Source organism: Sander vitreus, chromosome 18 (genome assembly GCF_031162955.1).
Source record: "Sander vitreus isolate 19-12246 chromosome 18, sanVit1, whole genome shotgun sequence".
Classification (NCBI taxonomy): domain Eukaryota; kingdom Metazoa; phylum Chordata; class Actinopteri; order Perciformes; family Percidae; genus Sander; species Sander vitreus.
This window is the reverse complement of record NC_135872.1, coordinates 20,041,911-20,061,429: the sequence shown is the minus strand read 5'-3', so window position 1 is coordinate 20,061,429 and position 19,519 is coordinate 20,041,911. Positions and strand designations below refer to the sequence as shown.

Genomic DNA, 19,519 nt, shown 5'->3' with positions numbered 1-19,519 from the left:
CCATGTTAAAAATAAATATATACTGATCTGATTACAGCAGAGATAACGTCAGCAGGATTGACGGCAAAATAGGCTACAGAATATTTTGTTCTGTATTGACAGGTGCAATATTAGAAAATAGATTTTTTTTTATTACATTTATATCTGCATTTATATCAAAACCTAGAGACTTTCAAACATCAACATGTTATTTACTAATATGTATTCGTGTCTAAACGACATATAAACATCTTTTCCTATTCTATTTTGCCTGGAAACGCTTCCAACACGCTTGCGTGTCGCGAAAACGCGTGTCACGAAGGCAGTGTGTAATCTCTAACCTAACATAGGAGCCGAAATATAAACGGTCACGCCACACAGCTGACAACCGGCCTAAGCGTTACACGGTGAGTTCTTTGTGACACTATCTCTTACCAGGTGTGAGCCGTACAGGAGTCCTGAGTTTCCTCCGGGTGCTTCCTCCACTGTTACTGTCTGCGGCTGGAGAGGATGTCACCCTTTGAGGCGCTGCGGTTGTTGAAGCTGACACAGAGGTATGAGCCCTCAGTGAGCGAGTGGACTCTGTCGATGGCAAAGAGACAGTCAATAAAAGGGAGGTTAACTGCGTAATATCTTACATGTGGTCAATTCTTGATGATAAACTTTGCTTTCTTGTCAAGAGTAAAATAAGAAAATCGATTCCACTCCAATGATCGATTTTATAATCGTTTCATCTGATCTGAGGCCATATGTTTTGGACACTCGGGTGAAGAGAGGGGCGGAGCTGTCAACCGATCACCATCTGGTGGTGAGTTGGGTCAGGGGGTGGGGGAAGACTCTGGACAGACCTGGTAAGCCCAAACGGGTAGTGCGGGTAAATTGGGAACGTCTGGAGGAGGCCCCTGTCCGACAGACTTTCAACTCACACCTCCGGCGGAGCTTTTCGTGCATCCCTGTGGAGGCTGGGGGCATTGAACCCGAGTGGACAATGTTCAAAGTTTCCATTGCTGAAGCTGTGGTGAGGAGCTGTGGTCTTAGGGTCTTAGGTGCCTCAAGGGGCAGTAACCCACAAACACCGTGGTGGACACCAGTGGTCAGGGAAGCCGTCCGACTGAAAAAGGAGTCTTTCCGGGATATGTTATCCCAGACGACTCTGGAGGCAGTTGCAAGGTACCGAAGGGGCCCGAAGGGCTGCAGCCTCTGCCGTGAAAGAGGCAAAGCAGCGTGTGTGGGAGAAGTTCGGAGAAGACATGGAGAAGGACTTTCGGTCGGGACCAAGGTACTTCTGGAAAACCGTTCGCCACCTCAGGAGGGGGAAAGCGGGGAACCATCCAAGCTGTTTACAGTAAGGATGGGACGCTGTTGACCTCAACTGAGGAGGTAATAGGGCGGTGGAAGGAGCATTTTGAGGAACTCCTAAATCCGACTAATACGCCCTCTATGGTAGAGGTAGAGCTGGAGGATGAGGGGGGATTGGCATCAATGCCCTGGTGGAGATTTGCTGAGGTAGTTAAACAACTCCACAGTGGCAAAGCCCCAGGAATTGATGAGATCCGTCAGAAATGCTTAAAGCTCTGGGTGTGGAGGGGTTGTCTTGGTTGACACGCCTCTTCAACATTGCGTGGAAGTCTGGGACGGTGCCCTAGGAGTGGCAGACCCGTGGTGGTTCCCCTTTAAAAGGGGGACGAGGTTGTGCCATTACAGGTATCTGCCTCTCAGCCTTGAGATAGGGGATTGAAGCTCAGTTATCCGTGGAGGGCTCGGAGTAGAGCCGCTGCTCCTTTGCGTCGAAAGGAGCCAGTTGAGTGGTTCGGGCATCTGGTAGAGGATGCCCTGGGCCTCCCCCTAGGGAGGTGTTCCAGGCACGTCCAGCTGGGAGGAGGCCTCGGGGGAGACCCAGGACTAGGTGGAGGGATTATATCTCTAACCTGGCCTGGGAACACCTCGGGATCCCCCAGTCGGAGCTGGTTAATGTGGCCCGGGAAAGGGAAGTTTGGGGTCCCCTGCTGGAGCTGCTACCCCTGCGACCCGACCCCGGATAAGCGGATGAAGATGGATGGATGGATGGATGGATGGATGGATTCCACTCTCATGTCCGCGCGGTAAATACCAAGCCAGCGGCTGGTTAGCTTAGCATAAAGACCTGAAACAGGGGGAAGCAGCTAGCCTGGCTCTGTCTGAACGTTACAAATGTAATGAAGTCGAAGGAAATGTGACTTTACCAAGCCACGGCCAAGCGGACCAATCACAGTTGGTGTAGGTCTTGCCTAGCCGCGACGTAAAGTCACATTTCTGAGCAGGTGCACGTCAGGCTTAGGCTACGGCGTGGGGTCCGTATCTATGCGTACCTACGGCGTAGGATTCAACGCAGAACTCTAAATCAAGCTTTACTTTCCGGATCATTTCAGGGCTGGGCGCAGTAACGTACATGTTTAAGCAATCTCACCTGCTGTGCTCTGTGTGCTGCTTCCAGCGTTATGTGAGGAGGAAGAGGAGGGTGGAGAGTGTGTAGAATGGCGCGCCGCACTTCGCGTACGCCCTGCGGCCGCTGTGTCGGCCTTCCCGTTGACCAGCTGAGGGGGCTGTTTGACGGGGATGCTCTGCCTCAGAGAGGAGGCTCGTGAAGGTGGCGGTGATGGCTCCTTTTTTCCTGTCCCCCTGGATGATACACGTCTCTTCCTCTCTGGACTAGATGCAGAGGATGGGAAGAAAGATTATCAAACGATCACACCTAATTCATATAAAAGACCCCAAAACCCCAAATAAAATGTCCTGTCTTCTACCTGGACGCGGTGCTGCTTGCTGGAGATTCGCTCCTCCTCCTCCTCTTCATGGCGTGCCGTGTCTGTCTGTCCGTAGTGTGTCGTGTCTGTCTGTCTGTTCCCTGTCTGGTCAGTTTATTGGTCAGGCCGTGGATGGCTTTGTAGTCGGCCAGAATGGAGCTGACGTGTTCCTCAAACAGCGCAGAGAGCCTCAGACTCATACTGTAGATCTGGAGACACAATAAAAGATATACTGATTCAACCGCCAAACTAAAGCCCAGTTCAGAACAAAGATTCGCGTTGAGACGAAAACCGCTTTAGAACGTTGCAGGGAAAAGTCGCAGCTGTCTTAACACGTTTCAGCTTGACTCAAGCCAGCCGGTGTCGCCAGTGGCTGATTTTAGAACATGAGGGGCGTCACCCGTTTCAACAGCCAATCAACTCATAGCGTTAGTCAAGTCGGTTACAAACTGGCAGAGTTTTGGGCAGAGGCTAGGAGAGCGCCCGCCAGTGCGGTTGAGCGAGTTAGAGAGTAAATGAAGAGAGGCAGCAGGGAATCGGAGAAATAAAATGTTGTTTTCGCCGTTTCAGCGCTACTAGAAATGCAACTGTAGCAAGTATCTCACTATCACTCTCCTCATTCATATTTTTTTATACTTTATTTCATAGAAGCCTGAAAAGTTGGAAGTTAGAACGGAGGTTTCAGAACGTTGCAGACCGGCACATTGAAAGTAGTTCTCGCGAATCTTTGGTCTGAACCGGGCTCAAGACAAAAGAGGATAAATGACTGAACCGATCTCCGAATTATCTTTCATTTGCTCATCAAAGCATTGGATATAAGAGCACTACAAGGTATATCAGGCTTAATGCACCATGGTTTCAAAGAGGGTGTGTAAGTCTGTGTTTGTGCATGTGTGTCTCACCCGAGACTTCTTACTGGGCGTGTAAGCTTTGGAATTGCTGAAAATGAGCCGGACATCTTTGCAGAGCTCAATGGGAGATTGGTACTTTCCATTTTTGAGCGTGTTGAGAACGGTGCCAAAGTCCATTGGTGAGTCAACTATTTGCAGGTAGTCCTGAGAGCAGCAGAGAGAAGTTGGGATATTTCAATTACAGGTTTCAAAAACAGAATAAAGAGGAGAGGAGAGGGTAAGTGAGGGTAAAGGAGTAAGAGATTTGGGGGGATTTGGACTGAAAAAAAAACCTAAAGCAAAAGAATTCCACCCTTTCGTCTGTTAACAAGAGAACTCTAGCCCACTGAAACCGAGAGTCTGTTCCTCCTTTACAGCTACCACATCCAGTAGATTTGGTCTTCATTTCAGATGCTGAATGGAGAGGCCTGTTCTTCAGACCAAACAATCCGTTTAAACTACCACTCCTTGTGGCCAGGTTAGCTCAGTTGGTAGAGCAGGCGCACATATAGAGAGGTTTATTCCTCGATGCAGAGGGTCCGGGGTTCAGGGAACCCCTCTCTCTCGCTCCCCTTTCATGTCTGAGCTGTCCTGTCATTGAAGGCGGAAATGCCCATAAAAAAACTTTTTAAAAAAAACTACCACTCCTTGAGTCATTGAACTGTAGCCACTTGTGCCCCAGACTGACGGTAAAGCAAGATGCAAGGACAAAATAACTGAAAATGCAAATCAATCTAATGGAAACACATCACAATGAGCTAAACACGGATCCCATCCAGGGTTACGTTTGTTGAGGTAGAGTTCACATGCGCACACAAGTAAGAAAACACAGAGTTGTTGCATACATACCGGGTATTCCTGCAGGTCCACAGGTTCTCTGAAGGGCTCCGAGTCTTCACACTGAAAGATGAGGTCCAGCAGCTCCTTGCAGCGGCCCCGCCACGCATGAGGGTCGTACGACGGGGGTCGGGTTCGCAGTTGCCGCTGAGTGGGTCGACGACCCTAAACAAACAAAATGAGGAAATATAAGTAACTGTAGTTACTGTACTAGCCTAAGGAAAAAAAAAAGAAAAAAAAAAGTTTTTTCCTAATCATATTTTTTGTGATTCCATACCTGTTTAGGGTTTTAAAAAAAATAAAAAAAAATCCTACAATTTACATATTTTAATTTAAATGTTTTGATTTGTGTATGTGACCAAATCTTCAAAGACCTTGTTGTCAATGTGGCAAAAGGGGCAGCGGTAGCTCAGTCCGTCGGGACTTGGCTTGGGAACCAGAGGGTCCAAGTCCCCGTACGGACCAAGTACGGACTGGTAGCTGGAGAGAGACAGTTCACCTCCTGGGCACTGCTGAGGTGCCCTTGTGCCCCTCACTCTGACATCTCTCCATTAGTGCATGTATAGGCCCTGCTTGTGCATGTGTGTGTATTTTGGGCCTGTGGGTAATATGTAACATATCAACAGAGTGTAAACATGTAATTTCCCCCCCTGGGGATCAATAAAGTATCTCTTCTTCTTCTTCAACTCATGTGGACTGCAGTCGAGGATGTAAGGTTACACAGCGTTGCTGTCAGATATTGTTACCTTATGGTTACGTGTGGACGTTCCAGGAGTATTAGTATCCTCATCCTCTTCCTCGTCGTCCTGAACAGATAAGAAAAGGGGAGTTAAATAAAGGTGAGGATATTGTGCTCTGCTGAGCTCATGTACTAAAGGCTGCTCCACCATAGAATATTTCATTATTTCAGCTCCCAACTGCCTTTCAGGTGTAACATTATTTAACTCTTGTGTGTAATGGAGTCTTTGAGCTGCCAAACAAGATCAACTGAGAGTTCAAATCAGATTATTGTAAATACTGTTCGTGACGGCAGAATTCTTTATATAGCACTTTTGTTGCTGTGATTTATGCAATGCAATATCCAATTCACGGCATGTTTTGGAATTAGGAAGAAAAATGTGTGAAATAGTGAAAGTAAGCTTTTTGTTTTCATATACAAATGACATAAACCATATTATAATCATCAATCATCATAACCCTAACCCTAAAAAGCAACATGTTCAGGACAAATTGGAGTGTAAACATGAATATATGCACACGCACCTCATCTTCAGAGTCAGAGAAGGTAGCCTTCTTCATAGTTTTGTAAAGGGGCTTGAGGTCCGTCAGATTTTGGTCCCTGAAGATTAAAAAAGAAGATGAGATCAGAAATGAATCTGTGTGCAAATGTTGTGGGACGTTTAAAGTGGAAACGTGGAAAATAATCTTTATTCTTAACTAGAAGTTCTTGATAACCGATTTGGGTTTGTAAATTGAGTGCTTTAAGTAAAAGAAACACCTGAACTGGTTAAAGTGCTCATATTATGCTCATTTTCAGGTTTATAATTGTATTTTGAGGTTGTACCAGGATAGGTTTATGTGGCTTAATTTTCAAAAAAACACCATATTTTTGTTGTACTGCACATTGCTGCAGCTCCTCTTTACACCCTGTGTCAGGTCTCTGTTTTAGCTACAGAGTGAGACCTCTCAACTTCTGTAACATCTTTGTTGTCAGTCGCACATGCGCAGTAGCTAGGTAAGGATCACATGAGCTAGCTAGCTGTTTCTGCAACTTCGGCCTGTACAAGGCAGGATTAGCCGGGAGACTTCTTCTAAACGAGGGCGCACTTCCAACTTTGTGTGGAATACCTGCAGAACAGGGACATGTAAGTAGTTCTATACGTAGAAAGCCGTGCAGATTTTTGAGCAGCTCACCTGGAGACTGAAGGCAGGACACATTCAGAAACCAGTATCTCACTCAAAACAGCATGGATGTTCAAAGTTTGTATGCGTGTGGAAGCACCAGAGACCCAACATAACACCCCAAATCCCAGAAAAAGAGATTTTTTCATAATATGGGCACTTTAATTAACATTTTGTTAATAGACGCTACATTATTTTTCCTCTCAAACTACACGCAGGCTTTAGAATGAATCGTACTGTACTCACTTAATGAATTGCAGCATGAGGTCAGAGACAAACTTGGCGGTAGTGACAATGAATGATCCGGGCTCGTTGAATGTTTGTGCGTTATGTTCGATGTAACGAACCTCCCACATCAGAGAGGACAGTCGCCTGAGAATGAAAGATAAAAATATGTTGAGTGTGTATTTTATTCTCTCTCTCTCTCACACACACACACACACACACACACACACACACACACACACACTGTGTCTTCTTTTACTCAAACACGTCCTGATGTGCGGTACCTGTAGAAGCGGTTGACCAGCCTCTCCCGTATGGTGCTGAGGTCGGTGACGTAGGCCACTACCGTGCAGTATGTGGGGTAAGCTTGCAGGTCCACTGGAAAGGCAAATGGCGCGGCAACATCTGAGGGTGGCACGTTTGGGCGGTGGATGAAAGACATGTCAACACACAAAAAGAGAGAATTATTTACTGGAACACATCGGCTGTAACAGACATTCAGTAACACACATATCTTGTCTATGAGATATAGACTCCTTCTAAATAAAATAACCTGCATAGGTCAAGTATTGTAATGGGCTCCTTTTACCGCTGAAGTCGGAAGCCGGAGCTGGGAATGAGTGACGTCACACCCGAGTTGACCGCGCTCCATTAAAGCAAGTCGGATTTCACTGTGGGGTTTGCTCTATCCAGGTAAAATCGGGGGGAATCGATACAGCATAGTATAGCACTATTTTCCGTGGCAATACTGTATCAATGCACAGACGCCAAGTATCGATCTATATTATATATGTGTTGGTCAGTTTTTCTGCTGGACAATCCCATTTTGCAGCAATACAATTGAAGTGAGATGAACAAACAGAGACGTGTATCTTTTTACATAAAACAGATGTTGACAAAGTTTACTTTTTGGGGACATAATTAGTAATTGGGAAAAGTTGGAAGTGGGGAAAAAAGGTAATAAATTCCAATATATCGCAGAATGTTGCAATATGTTTAAAATCGCAATAATATTGTATCGTGAGGCCTCGGGGGATTCCCACCCCCTAACAGCAATGCTAACCTCACAGCTTTATCCCCTTGCTACTCATTCGGAATACTCTTCTCTAAATTTAGATGCACCTAAGAGAGTTCATATAAATCCTGGCCTGTAAGCCAACTGCAGCATGGAGTAACAGGAGAGATCTAGAAGGATTAAGTGTGCTGTCTGTTGGTGCCTGTGTGTGTGTGTGTGTGTGTGTGTGTGTGTGTGTGTGTGTGTGTGTGTGTGTGTGTGTGTGTGTGTGTGTGTGTGTGTGTGTGTTTAATCACCAAACTGTCACTAGAGGGAGCCCTGACACCAGCTTTCTTCCACTGGGACGATTGCAGTTCCCCAAAGCCTATTCCTAATATGATATTACATCACTTAAAAGGAATCCAAGCAAGCACCTCAATATGAGGCTCATTGTGTTAGCAGCTTAGTCCTTTAAGATCGGAGCCGTGGCCCTGCCAGGCTCGTGCTGACTCGTGTCGCGTTGAGTCATGCTGCCGCTGCTTTACGAGAAATGTTGCCCCCGTGGCTTAACGTCACTTCCCTGCTTACATGACATAAGGGTTCTGTTATTTTCAAGGGGGGGGGGGGTTTGATGACGCCATACCGAGTGTGCAGAGCTGGTCGATGGCTTTGATGATGCGTTCGCACTCCTCTGCGCGTGTGCGGCAGCCCCATTCCCCGTCCAGTGGGACGTACAGCAGCTCCTTCTGTTCCTCTTCTACCAGCGGGACACTGGTGCCTAACTCATCAGGGAACGTGGCTGCACAGGAGAGAAAAGCAACCAAAGAGAAATTCCCTCAACATTGTAAAATGTTAAATGTGTAAATACAATTTGAATTTGTTCAAATGTGTGTGTGTGTGTGTGTGTGTGTGTGTGTGTGTGTGTGTGTGTGTGTGTGTGTGTGTGTGTGCGCGCAGTGTTAGTGTGGGTGTATTAGAGAGAATCACCGTCATCAGGTATGGGCTCCATGTCCCAGGGACTCATCTTCTCGGTGTCTCCGTTATCCCAGCTGGATGGGAAACAGTGTTGAGATGAATCATCAACGTCATCACATCGTCTTGTGTTTGTCATTTTTTTTTTTTTCGCACAGGTGACGTTCTGCCGTCACTGACGTCCCTCTCCCACAGAATAAAGTGAATATCATTCTCTAAAAAGGTTTTTGTAATAATGTGTGACTGTGAGCACTCAAGAAAAAGTAACTCAAACAGACTATATGCTTATTAATGTTTCCAATTGGAAAACAAAGGGCAGAGTTAGCTGGCACCACTGTAAATGTCAAACTCCAAACAGAATCGTTTTCATCAAGTTTCCTAAATGATTCAAGCCTTGAGGTGTTTGTGCAGTTAGTGAGTGTTGTCCAAGTAGACGAATTCCACTTAATAATGTAAATCATTTCTGGCCAGGTTAGCTCAGTTGGTAGAGCAGGCGCACATACATAGAGGTGTATGCCTCGACGCAGAAGGCACAGGGTTCGAGTCCCAACTGTGAACTGTGACGTCTTTCCCCTCTCTCTTCCCCTTTCATGTCTAGCTGTCCTATCCATTAAAGGTGGAAATTAAAAATACAAATAAAATAAAAAAACAACGTAAATCATTTCAATTACGTTTCACATTTCTGGAAAGTCAGATCTAAAAACTCATTCAACCCCAGGATTCAGTCAGATGTCAGGAGACCAACTGTACAGTACCGAGTCAACGTTTTCACACTTTTGCAGTAGCAAACTTTAGTGTTTTCAAAAAGCCAATCTCTAAATTCCAAGTTAAATTTCTCAAAATGACTGCTCCAGTCACGGTTTTCTCACTAGATTACAATTTTCAACCCATACATCTTCTCTAACCTCCCCGTACCTATGTATGTATGAACGTACGAGCGCTTGCCGAGTGCGCGCCATATATATATATAGCGTTGAATACACTCCAAGTATAATGTCATACTGTATAAGGGTCATGTTATGCACATTGTCAGGAGGGTAACGTACATCTTCTGGGAGTTAATAATGACATTTATAGTTTTGTAATGTTGCATTTTGTTGTGTTGTTTCAGGGGTTGAATACATATCTGGCTTTACCCTGCAGTGCTATAACTATGGCAACATATCATTTGCAAGGTATGCCATTTTCATTCATACCTTGGAGTATGACAGCAGACACTACACGCACACTATTTCCTTTTTCCTCACCACCACCCGCGAGGTTTCCTTGAGTTTGACTTATTTTGGTCTCGTTTGTATCATTCCTCTGAAGCTTGTCTTTTCCTTTCTGTTTCCCACACGTTGTATCAGTTTTCGTTTCTGCCCCCCACTGACTGTTCACAGTTTGTCAAGTGGGGTTAGCCTGCATTTACGCTGCCTGCGCCGGCTGTCAGACGGCGTGCAATAACACAGGTCAGCCCATTCATTTTGAATGATGGTAGCACGTTTAGTCTGCAGCGGTGGGTGCCAAAGGGGGAGACTTTTGCAGAAAGGCAACCAGACGTCACGCTGCGGCGGCCAATCATGTAACCAGCGATTAAACTTGTCTGTTTTGAGGCGGTGTGAGAGATCTGTACAGTAAACGGGAAACATCACTGCCTCTATCGCTGCCACAAGAAAGTTTTAAAACACTAAGGCTATGTTGGCAGCATTTTGGTTCCAAAAAGCAGCCGAGAGCATCTTTTTTTTGCTATAACAACAGCTACTGCTACAGTATCCTAGAGCGCTATGTGGAGCGGTGCTAACGTTTGATAAAACAAAGCGGCTGAGCGAGCTAGAGAAAGAACAGAGAGAGAGAGAGAGCGGTGCTACTAACGTTATATAAAACAAAGTGAGTTCCCTGTACAGGGAGCACCATATAACTCGCTGTGCTCTGACTACAATGTTTTCTTGTTGTTATGAAAACGACAGGTCTGGCTACTCCGCTTGTCATTGGTCGCCTGTCAAAAAAGCGATTGATGTAGGGCGGGTTTTTTTTTTTTTTTTCAGAAAAGCTTAACTTTTTTCAACTTCAAAAAGAAGCCCTGGGGTGCCTGGGTGGCTCGCCTGGTACAGCGCACGCCCATATACAGAGGCTCAGTCCTTGACGCAGCAGCAGCAGGTTTGACTCCGACATGCGGCCCTTTGCTGCATGTCATTCCCTTCTCTCTCCCCTTTCATGTCTAAGCTGTCCTGTCATAATAAAGGCCTACAATAAATGCCACAAAAAAGAAGAGCTGAGCTGCAGAAAGAAAGTCGGCAGTGGCGTTTAAAAAAGCGCTCATGACTTTTTTTTGAAAACACGGTTTACTCCATGGGATTGTAATGTAAAACAGACGCTGGCAGCCTAAAAAAAAGATGCCAAGTGTGAACATAGCCTAAGAGGGTAAAAAAAAACGAAACACAAGCACTGAACAGCCCAGGAGTTTGTGTAAAAGCTGAATGTTCGCCACAACAACAAAGCACAGTCGCTTCGTCTCTTTTCTTCTCTCTTTCTCCGTGAAATGAAGCTGCCTTCAAGTGCAGTCAGAAACGTCAAGATCTATCTAACGATCTGATGAAAAACAGTAATTGTGAAATATAAAGTGTACTTGTGCTACATTGGGGGGTTGAATAACAAAAGAACGTCACACAAACGGGCCATTCCCCACCTCCCAATCACCCATTCTGCACACCCTGCGGAAAATGGCCGGATTGCAGTTTCCTGGTCTCAACGTGCCTTTACACAGACTTATCATTTGTTGATGCAGCTAATGGAGAAATCAGGAACTATAATACAATGGATCTCCTTGCTAATGCAAATCCAACAGATATATCACGTGAAAATGAGATCGTGTGCAGTGCTTTAACTGAAACTGCCCTTAAAAAGAAAAGCTGTGATCATACCAGACATTGTAGCACTGAAACAGGCTGTCAGAATACTGAGGCTGGTAGGGCTCCTGGCTCTCAATGGTCCCAAACCACCAGGCATCGTCAATCACTGACCGAAACCTGTCGCCTACACACACACACACACACACACACACACATCAGTTAGTTTAGGTCTTTACAAGAAAACATCAGTTGACTTTGTAATTTAATCTAGAAACTGCAAAGGAAAACTGGACTGACCTATACTCCACTGCCTCCTTCTGGCGTTGTCAAACTGCTGCCGCAGTATCAGGAAGTCGATTACATCAGGCATGTCGTGGTATCTGCAACAAGACAAAAACATCACATTTAGTCAAAGATTGCAACAAAGTAACAAAAGAATGAATGGAGCAGCCTTATTAAACAGGGTAAAACAAATCAAACGCATCCCATTTCTAGTAGCAGTTTAACATGCCCATAACAGTCTTTACTTTGTGATGTCAGTCAAGATGAGTTAATTAAATGTTTTGAAACAATTGTCACAGGCTTCAACTAAGATTAGGATATGTCACATTGTTTCAATGTTTTAAAATTGTTTTTTATTGTGAAGAGCAGGGTCCTCATCAGATAAACCTGTCAGTTTTTTTTTTTTTTTTTAAAGCAAACAAACATTACAGCTTACAATATCCGTGAACTTAACTACTAACATATCCATTTTCAACAGAAAAGGACAATTTTCACATCACAAGTACATTACCTAATGTTGCATGTAGCGTAAGTTATATACAGGGTTTGATTTATTTGAGCCTTTCGGGGAGAAAATGAAAGGGTAAAAAAAATCTTCTCAAATTCCCCGAGTTTGTCTTTAAGAATCAATAAAAGAATGCAGATTTTCTGCCAACTCAGTTTGCCAGAGTTTAACACTTCATTCTTCTTCCACAATAGGAGAAAGAGGCTTCTTAGTGGTGATAAATCACCGCTAAGTCACACATAGAATATGTGAATATGTCACATTGTGAAGTAGCAAATGTATCATATACAATAAGCAAGAGTGCTGTGATGCAAGTATCGACACTTACTCTTAAAAGTTAATCATCAAACACTTGAGCTTGACAATTTGTTATCAAAAAGCCGCAGACCCTCTGAAGCTCTGGTGGAGACAGGGTGGCTTGCTTATGTAACATATGCCTCTTGCATGTTACATGAAATACATAAATGGAGCTTTAAATGGTTACTATGTCTAACAGCCAAGCTTGTAATATGGTATTTTATTGTGTCAGTAATTGTACCTTTATGTGATCGTTGTAAGGTGTACATATTTGTGTTATTTTCAATTCTTTATGCTGTTACTGTATATTACCTGTTTAATACTAGGCTACACCGTATCCAAGGTAACGATGCAGCTATAAAGGCCATCACCGGGGGAACAAGTCAGACCGGGTTTGTATCCCCCATGTGAGTGTGTGAGTGTTAAATAAAACCTGTAAACATGAAAGTATAGCCTATCTGAGAGAGACAGTAACTATATTAAAATCCAGAGTGATTATCGGTGTGTACTGATCTGTACGGATCCATCTGTATCAGTAGTATCTTTGTGTAATTTGTAAAAACGCTAGAAATCTTTGATTCTGTTCAAGGTTTGTCCTATAGTTTGTCAGTTAATGGATATTTAGCTATAGAAATCATTCATTAGTATTGTAACTTTCCTTTGATTATGATTGTATTTAACAATGAATAATTTTTACTCAGTCCGGACTTGTAATCCCCAGATCCTGAAGTGCTTGTAAGTAATAAACAAATCATAACTGAATCGCCAACGGAGCTGTCTGTGTATCTACATTAGTGTGTGTGTGTACGTGTGCGCACGTGTGTGTGTGTAAAGTGTTAGTCCACCACCATTATCAGAACACAACACTGAGACTGTTAGGTAGAACAGCCAATAAGAAATCTCTCTCTCTCTCTCTCTCTCTCTCTCTCTCGTCACGACTAGATTTTCTAAAGCCTGAAAACTACAATATGCTGAAAGATCATTATGGAATGTTTGCCCAACGACGCCGAAAATAAAGTGCCTACCTCAGCTTTAACGCCCACCCGTTACACTTACTTCATAGAGAAGGATCCTCCGGTCAGTTTGCCCGTGTCAGGGTCCAGGAAGGAAAGCTTCAGACAGCACAGTGTGGGCAAGCCAACCTCATACTTGATGCCAACTATCTTCATCAATTCCTGCTCCTGAACACCACAAATTAAAGAACAAATAATGCAATGTGATACAACTAATTACCTCTCAGGAAAAGTCATTCGCATACCTTGGAGCCCTGTGAGCTCAAACATAGTCCAATACACTCGATGTATATACATAATGCACACGTGGTGCATTACGTAGGTAAGTAATGTGTGTAAGCAATGCTACAGACAGTTCCAGCTGAGCAAAACTGAATCTGGAGAGAGTAATGCTTTAGTTGTACCATGCCTGTTTGTTTAAATTACAAAAAACACATATAGAACAGAACGCTGCATTTCACACACTACAGGCAATACATTCATGAAGATGCACACAATGTGTGCCTGCAATGCATTATGGTCTGCCGTCTGCCCTGAAATCGCTATTTCTGCCTCCACACATGGAAAAGTTGTGAAAAATAAACCAAGTAAAATATGCAATCCTATAAGCTGTTACTTAAAAAAAAAAAAAGATGACACTTTGTACTGTGCTGTCTTTTAGTGGAGGTATATTTTTAGGACAGAGAGGAGATTAAAGTCCACATGAAAGTGAAACCAAGTCTGCAAGCAGACTTCATTCTGCTATGAAGAATGTGTGTACTACTCTAGCCATTACTTTGGAAACATCCTTAAACGAGAAATGTTACTGAAAATATTCGTATGTTAATGACTTGTTAATAATGTATCTGTACAAATGCAGTTCATCTACATATGTGAAGCACCTCAGTGGTCGCGTGGCACTGCACACAAATAAACAGACCGTATAAACTGTCGATACATGGGATCTAAAGAGCCCTGTCTCTCTTCAGAGAGTCTTAAATCCATCTTTGTCAGAGTGTTCCTTACCCGTAGCTCCATCTTGTGCCAGGGCTGCTTCTTAGCGTTGATGCTGTAAATCTTTTTTTGTTTGGCCATCTCCACGTAGGCTTCATGGCCCTGTCTGAAGTAGTATACCTGCACACACACATACATCATTTCAAGAATACCACATACTTATTTGCTGGTACATTATGTCTATTGTTCTGGAATGTGACTGTAGCTGCGGAGGATTGCAATACCAGTGCGCAACCTATTTCCCAGTGTGTACTGGCCATCGCAGCCTCAAGGGGCCGCTAACTTTGGTGCAGACTAGTCTTGTTGCTATGTAAAACATGCGCCAGTGTTGTGGTATGAGCAGACACGTGGTGAGGACAACAGGCGGCGTGTACCTCGTCTCCCATCTGGGGGATGTAGGGACATCTCCGGGGGACCGTGTCTGTGATCCAGGCAGAAGGAAGCCACTCCTCCAGAGTTAGCCCTTGCTCCTGAAACTCGGTCCTCTGAATGACACACAACGGAACAAATATATTCAGTAACACTTCTTTCAGAAATTGGAAGTTTTGCAGTATGTTACATTTCTTTTTTTACTTCAAAAATGTATATGAAAAACAATGTACTTGTGTTCTTCTTTAATGAATTGTCTTAAATACCGTTTCATCTGAAAAGTTATTCCTGTAATAACTGTGAATCACAGTAACGATAACGGCATGCCTGAAGCCACAAGGCTAGAACACACTATTTGGTCAAAGGGCTGTTTTTTAATGACAAACCTTCCTCTTCTCCTTTGGCTGCTTCTTCTTTGGTAACGCGCCGTCTTTGTCTGCTTTATCTTTCTTTCTTTCTTTCTTCCCGTCCCTCTTCTTCTCTCCGTCTTCCTCTGAGCTGCTGCTTTTCTTTTTCACTTTCACGCTCTTCTTGGGCGGTTCAAGGTTGATCCCCGCGTCCGCTGTCCAGTCGGAGTAATCGCTGGAGTAGTCACTGCGAACGCACGGAATGTTTCGGTTTGCGTACAATGTGTGGAGATATCTGTAGGAGATAGTCGATATTGATAAATGTGTGAGATATATTGTGTGTACCTTACCTTGAACTACTGTGGTCATCCGGCCAGGGCTCCTTTGGTTCCTCTTCCTTCTCCTCGGAGGAGGAATGCCCGTTGGTTTGCCGAACCTCTACCTCTCCCTGGCAAACACACATCATTTAATGATGAGCACTCAAATGAAGAACAGAAAGTCAAATTTAATCCGAGAAAAGGAAGGCACTGTATAATAAAGACAAGTGTTTGTCTATCATAGTCACACTTGTAAGCTAAGCTGTTTTCAACAAGAGATAAATGGTACTGACTCAGTACCATACACACTCAGTACCAAACTCCCCATTCATATTTTTTCATTTGAATTTCTTTTTTATTGTATGTCTACTACATGATAGATAGATAGATAGATAGATAGATTGATTCCAAGGGGAAATTCAAGGTCCCAGTAGCTTACAGACATCACACACAACATACAGATACATCATAACAGGATGTTAAAATAACAAATAAATAAATCCACATGAATAATATGGACAATAAAAGATACTAAATAAACTAAATAAAAATCCACATGAATGTACTAAGGGATGTATATATATATATACATACACGGGAAAAGTAACTACATGTACATACTGTGAATCGTTTTTTTTTAATCGAGAATCGATATTGAATCGAATCGTGACATTGTCTGAATCGTTTTTACTGCTTTGAAGGTGGGGAGATGCCATATCTTTAAGGTCTTAACTGTTTGCTTTTATGACAGGGCGTCCTTTTTGGAACATGAACACAAAGAGCAAAAAGACAAAGAGTCTAATCTATCAATATACATATATTAAATGCTCATATTCATGTTACATTTCACAGCACTAGCAGTCCATAATTGTTCTCCAGAGAGCTGAAGTCCCAGCGGGCAGAACAAGTTAACAAGCTAGCAAAGTCTGAATAGAGAGTCTTTGGTGAAATCTGCTGATCTAAAATTGGAATAGTACAAAAGCAGTTATAACAAACGAGATGAGCCAACAAAAAAAATGGGAAAAATGCCTCGAGTTGAAGAAAATAGAAAAACTGATTTTACTGCCTGTCTGAAAAACATTGCAATCGACCCCTTTAAAAAACTACAATTCAGATCTGTTTTATGAAGAAGCCATCTGTGTTTTAGAGAAGGCTTTACCACCTGGCTCCTCCATAAAGTATGAAACTAAATTCAAAATAAGACCGTACCGTGTCTACCTCTGAGGCGCTTTCATCGTCATCGGCAGCCTCGGCGCTCTGGCGGCTCGTCTCCTCCATAGCTGCACGTGTGTGGTAGCCGTGGTTACCCTGGCTCCTCCTCCCCTCGTCAACCGACTCGGATGTCGGGTGAACCTGCGGCAGCAGAGGATGAAGGACAGGAAGGAGACGGCGAAAAAGGGCGATATGAGTACTGATAGTGGAATTATACTTACACAAGAAATCTTTATTAAAAAGTGTCTATGAGATGTTAAGTTATGAATAAAAGAGGTCATATGAGAAAATTGATTATATTCCTGTAAAACAATAATGTGTGCGTGAGTGTTATTGCACTTACCCTGCTCTCCTTGGGGAGAGAGTGGATGGTACGTCGCCTCCTCTCTGACTGATAAATATTAACCTCCTCTTCCCCTTTAGCTTCACGCCAGTTTATCTGTCTCCTACACCACAAACACACACACACACACATAGTAGTTTGCAGGATATTAAAAGCCTACAGAGGAGGAAATGCTGCAAGAAATATATTTAGCAATATATGGCAGAGTGCAGTGTGGCATTTTAGTATGTGTAGGTGTTAATGACACCCAAAACTCTCTCCCACACACACACACACACACACACACACACACACACACACAGAGTCATGACATGCATTATTTCTATCACGTCCAAAAACAAGTTCCTCTTTGTGGTATCGCTGTTTGTGTGTTACCTGACAGAGGCGTTTTCCAGCTCTGGGACCAGCACCCTGCGGCTCCAGGCCACCAGGTCTCCCTCTGTGGCCATCTGGCTGCGTGGGGCGTTGCTGTGCATCTGGCGGACGCCCTCAATCTGCCCGCTGCGACGCAGACCCACGTTGGGCGGGGAGTGCACCTCTGTGGGCGAACCCACCGATCCTGAGGGAAGAACATGTCAAAGAGAGAAAATTAAAAAAAATGGTGCTTTCTATTTGTCAGCAGCATTTAAATGATACACCTGCTTCGGGGGAAACTGTCCCACTGTTAGTGATTGAAGTTTTTGCCCATTGCTTACACACTAAAAACAAATGCTTAGACCAAAGTCTCAAAACCTAAACTTCTTGTAGCATACCTTAAACACAGTGTAACCATAGCTTAAACACATTGTCAACTTTGCACTTTGTTTGCAATTCTTTAGCACACTTATTGCGAAACGCTACACACGTTTTCTTACATTAGACACTTTGTTTAAAAACAAAATCTCCTGCTGTCATTGGGAAAACACTCTGTTCAAAATGCAAAACTCATCTGGCAATTGTAGGAACTTACATACAGACCTGAAAGCACAGAAAACAGAACACCAATCGGTCTGAGCCTTAGCACTACAAATAGGCCTCAGGTAAACCATTTTGACAACTTTGCAAGCATGGAGGCAATGAGAGTCAAAGTAAGAGAAGGACAAAGAGAGAGAGAGAGAGGAGTCGGACGTGGAAGAGACATTTCCTGTGATGTTGACAAGCCCCCCCTTTACTTTTGTTTTGTTGCTAAATTTGATGATTTGTGATTCTATTTTTCTTTATTTCTGTAAGGAAAAAAAAAAAAAAAAGTCTTGTTTGATTACTGCAAAAATTCTACTTTTGAGTTTTACAGAAGACAATAGAAATAGAAAATGACAATAAAAATAGAAACATAAAGACTGCAGTGTTTTCTATAAAGCCCATCAGTGTGTTGCTGGTGATATGAAAGAGTAATTCAAATGGTGCTTGTGTGTATGGTTTTGTTGCATGAATTTCATTTTTAGAAAGAAGTGTTAAGTTTTGATTGCAGTGTTTCATTTTGTCATAGATGTGAGTTGTTAATCTCCAAGTGCTATGTCTGATTGGCTTGTGTGTAGAGTTTTGACATAATGAGCCAAATTCTGCAAAAAGTATGTAAGCAATAGGCAAGAACTGCCGCCACTGCCGCCCCCCCCCCTCTCCTCCTCAATAGCATTTAAAGCTACAGACACAGAAATGGCACATCCTAAGTGAAGCTCATTGTGGGACTGGCTCTAGTGGCTGTAATTCTGCACTAAGGCTGAATTTTGGGAAAGAGACTTCAGATACAGTATTAGGGGACCACTAAGGCCTATATAAAAGAGACTTCAGATACAGTATTAGGGGACCACTAAGGCCTATATAAAAGAGACTTCAGATACAGTATCAGGGGACCACTAAGGCCTATATAAAAGAGACTTCAGATACAGTATCAGGGGACCACTAAGGCCTATATAAAAGAGACATCAGATACAGTATTAGGGGACCACTGAGGCCTATATAAAAGAGAATTCAGATACAGTATTAGGGGACCACTGAGGCCTATATAAAAGAGACTTCAGATACAGTATCAGGGGACCACTAAGGCCTATAAAAAGGACTCAGATACAGTATCAGGGGACCACTAAGGCCTATATAAAAGAGACTTCAGATACAGTATTAGGGGACCACTGAGGCCTATATAAAAGAGACTTCAGATACAGTATTAGGGGACCACTGAGGCCTATATAAAAGAGACTTCAGATACAGTATTAGGGGGACCACTAAGGCCTATATAAAAGAGACTTCAGATACAGTATTAGGGGACCACTAAGGCCTATATAAAAGAGACTTCAGATACAGTATTAGGGGGACCACTGAGGCCTATATAAAAGAGACTTCAGATACAGTATTAGGGGACCACTAAGGCCTATATAAAAGAGACTTCAGATACAGTATTAGGGGACCACTAAGGCCTATATAAAAGAGACTTCAGATACAGTATTAGGGGGAC

At 43.4% G+C, this 19,519-nt stretch overlaps 1 protein-coding gene across 3 annotated transcripts in view; it reads right to left on the bottom strand.

The window, feature by feature from the left end:
• Window positions 1-19,519, bottom strand: part of phip (PHIP subunit of CUL4-Ring ligase complex) — a 47,196-nt gene that overhangs the window by 4,832 nt on the left and 22,845 nt on the right. Inside the window, exons 19-39 of one of the 3 annotated variants that reach the window (XM_078274553.1) lie at window positions 17,467-17,650; window positions 17,092-17,194; window positions 16,746-16,889; window positions 15,570-15,667; window positions 15,259-15,466; window positions 14,878-14,988; window positions 14,516-14,623; window positions 13,554-13,678; window positions 11,711-11,793; window positions 11,486-11,597; window positions 8,598-8,659; window positions 8,254-8,409; window positions 6,901-7,021; window positions 6,638-6,763; window positions 5,753-5,828; window positions 5,236-5,295; window positions 4,502-4,654; window positions 3,665-3,817; window positions 2,763-2,971; window positions 2,426-2,667; window positions 415-561 (exon numbers count right to left, since the gene is read on the bottom strand). In XM_078274553.1, coding sequence (XP_078130679.1) covers window positions 415-561; window positions 2,426-2,667; window positions 2,763-2,971; window positions 3,665-3,817; window positions 4,502-4,654; window positions 5,236-5,295; window positions 5,753-5,828; window positions 6,638-6,763; window positions 6,901-7,021; window positions 8,254-8,409; window positions 8,598-8,659; window positions 11,486-11,597; window positions 11,711-11,793; window positions 13,554-13,678; window positions 14,516-14,623; window positions 14,878-14,988; window positions 15,259-15,466; window positions 15,570-15,667; window positions 16,746-16,889; window positions 17,092-17,194; window positions 17,467-17,650 — 2,781 coding nt within the window. The remainder of the gene's footprint in view (window positions 1-414; window positions 562-2,425; window positions 2,668-2,762; window positions 2,972-3,664; window positions 3,818-4,501; window positions 4,655-5,235; window positions 5,296-5,752; window positions 5,829-6,637; window positions 6,764-6,900; window positions 7,022-8,253; window positions 8,410-8,597; window positions 8,660-11,485; window positions 11,598-11,710; window positions 11,794-13,553; window positions 13,679-14,515; window positions 14,624-14,877; window positions 14,989-15,258; window positions 15,467-15,569; window positions 15,668-16,745; window positions 16,890-17,091; window positions 17,195-17,466; window positions 17,651-19,519) is intronic. The other 2 variants (XM_078274555.1, XM_078274554.1) reach the window with 2 other exon arrangements.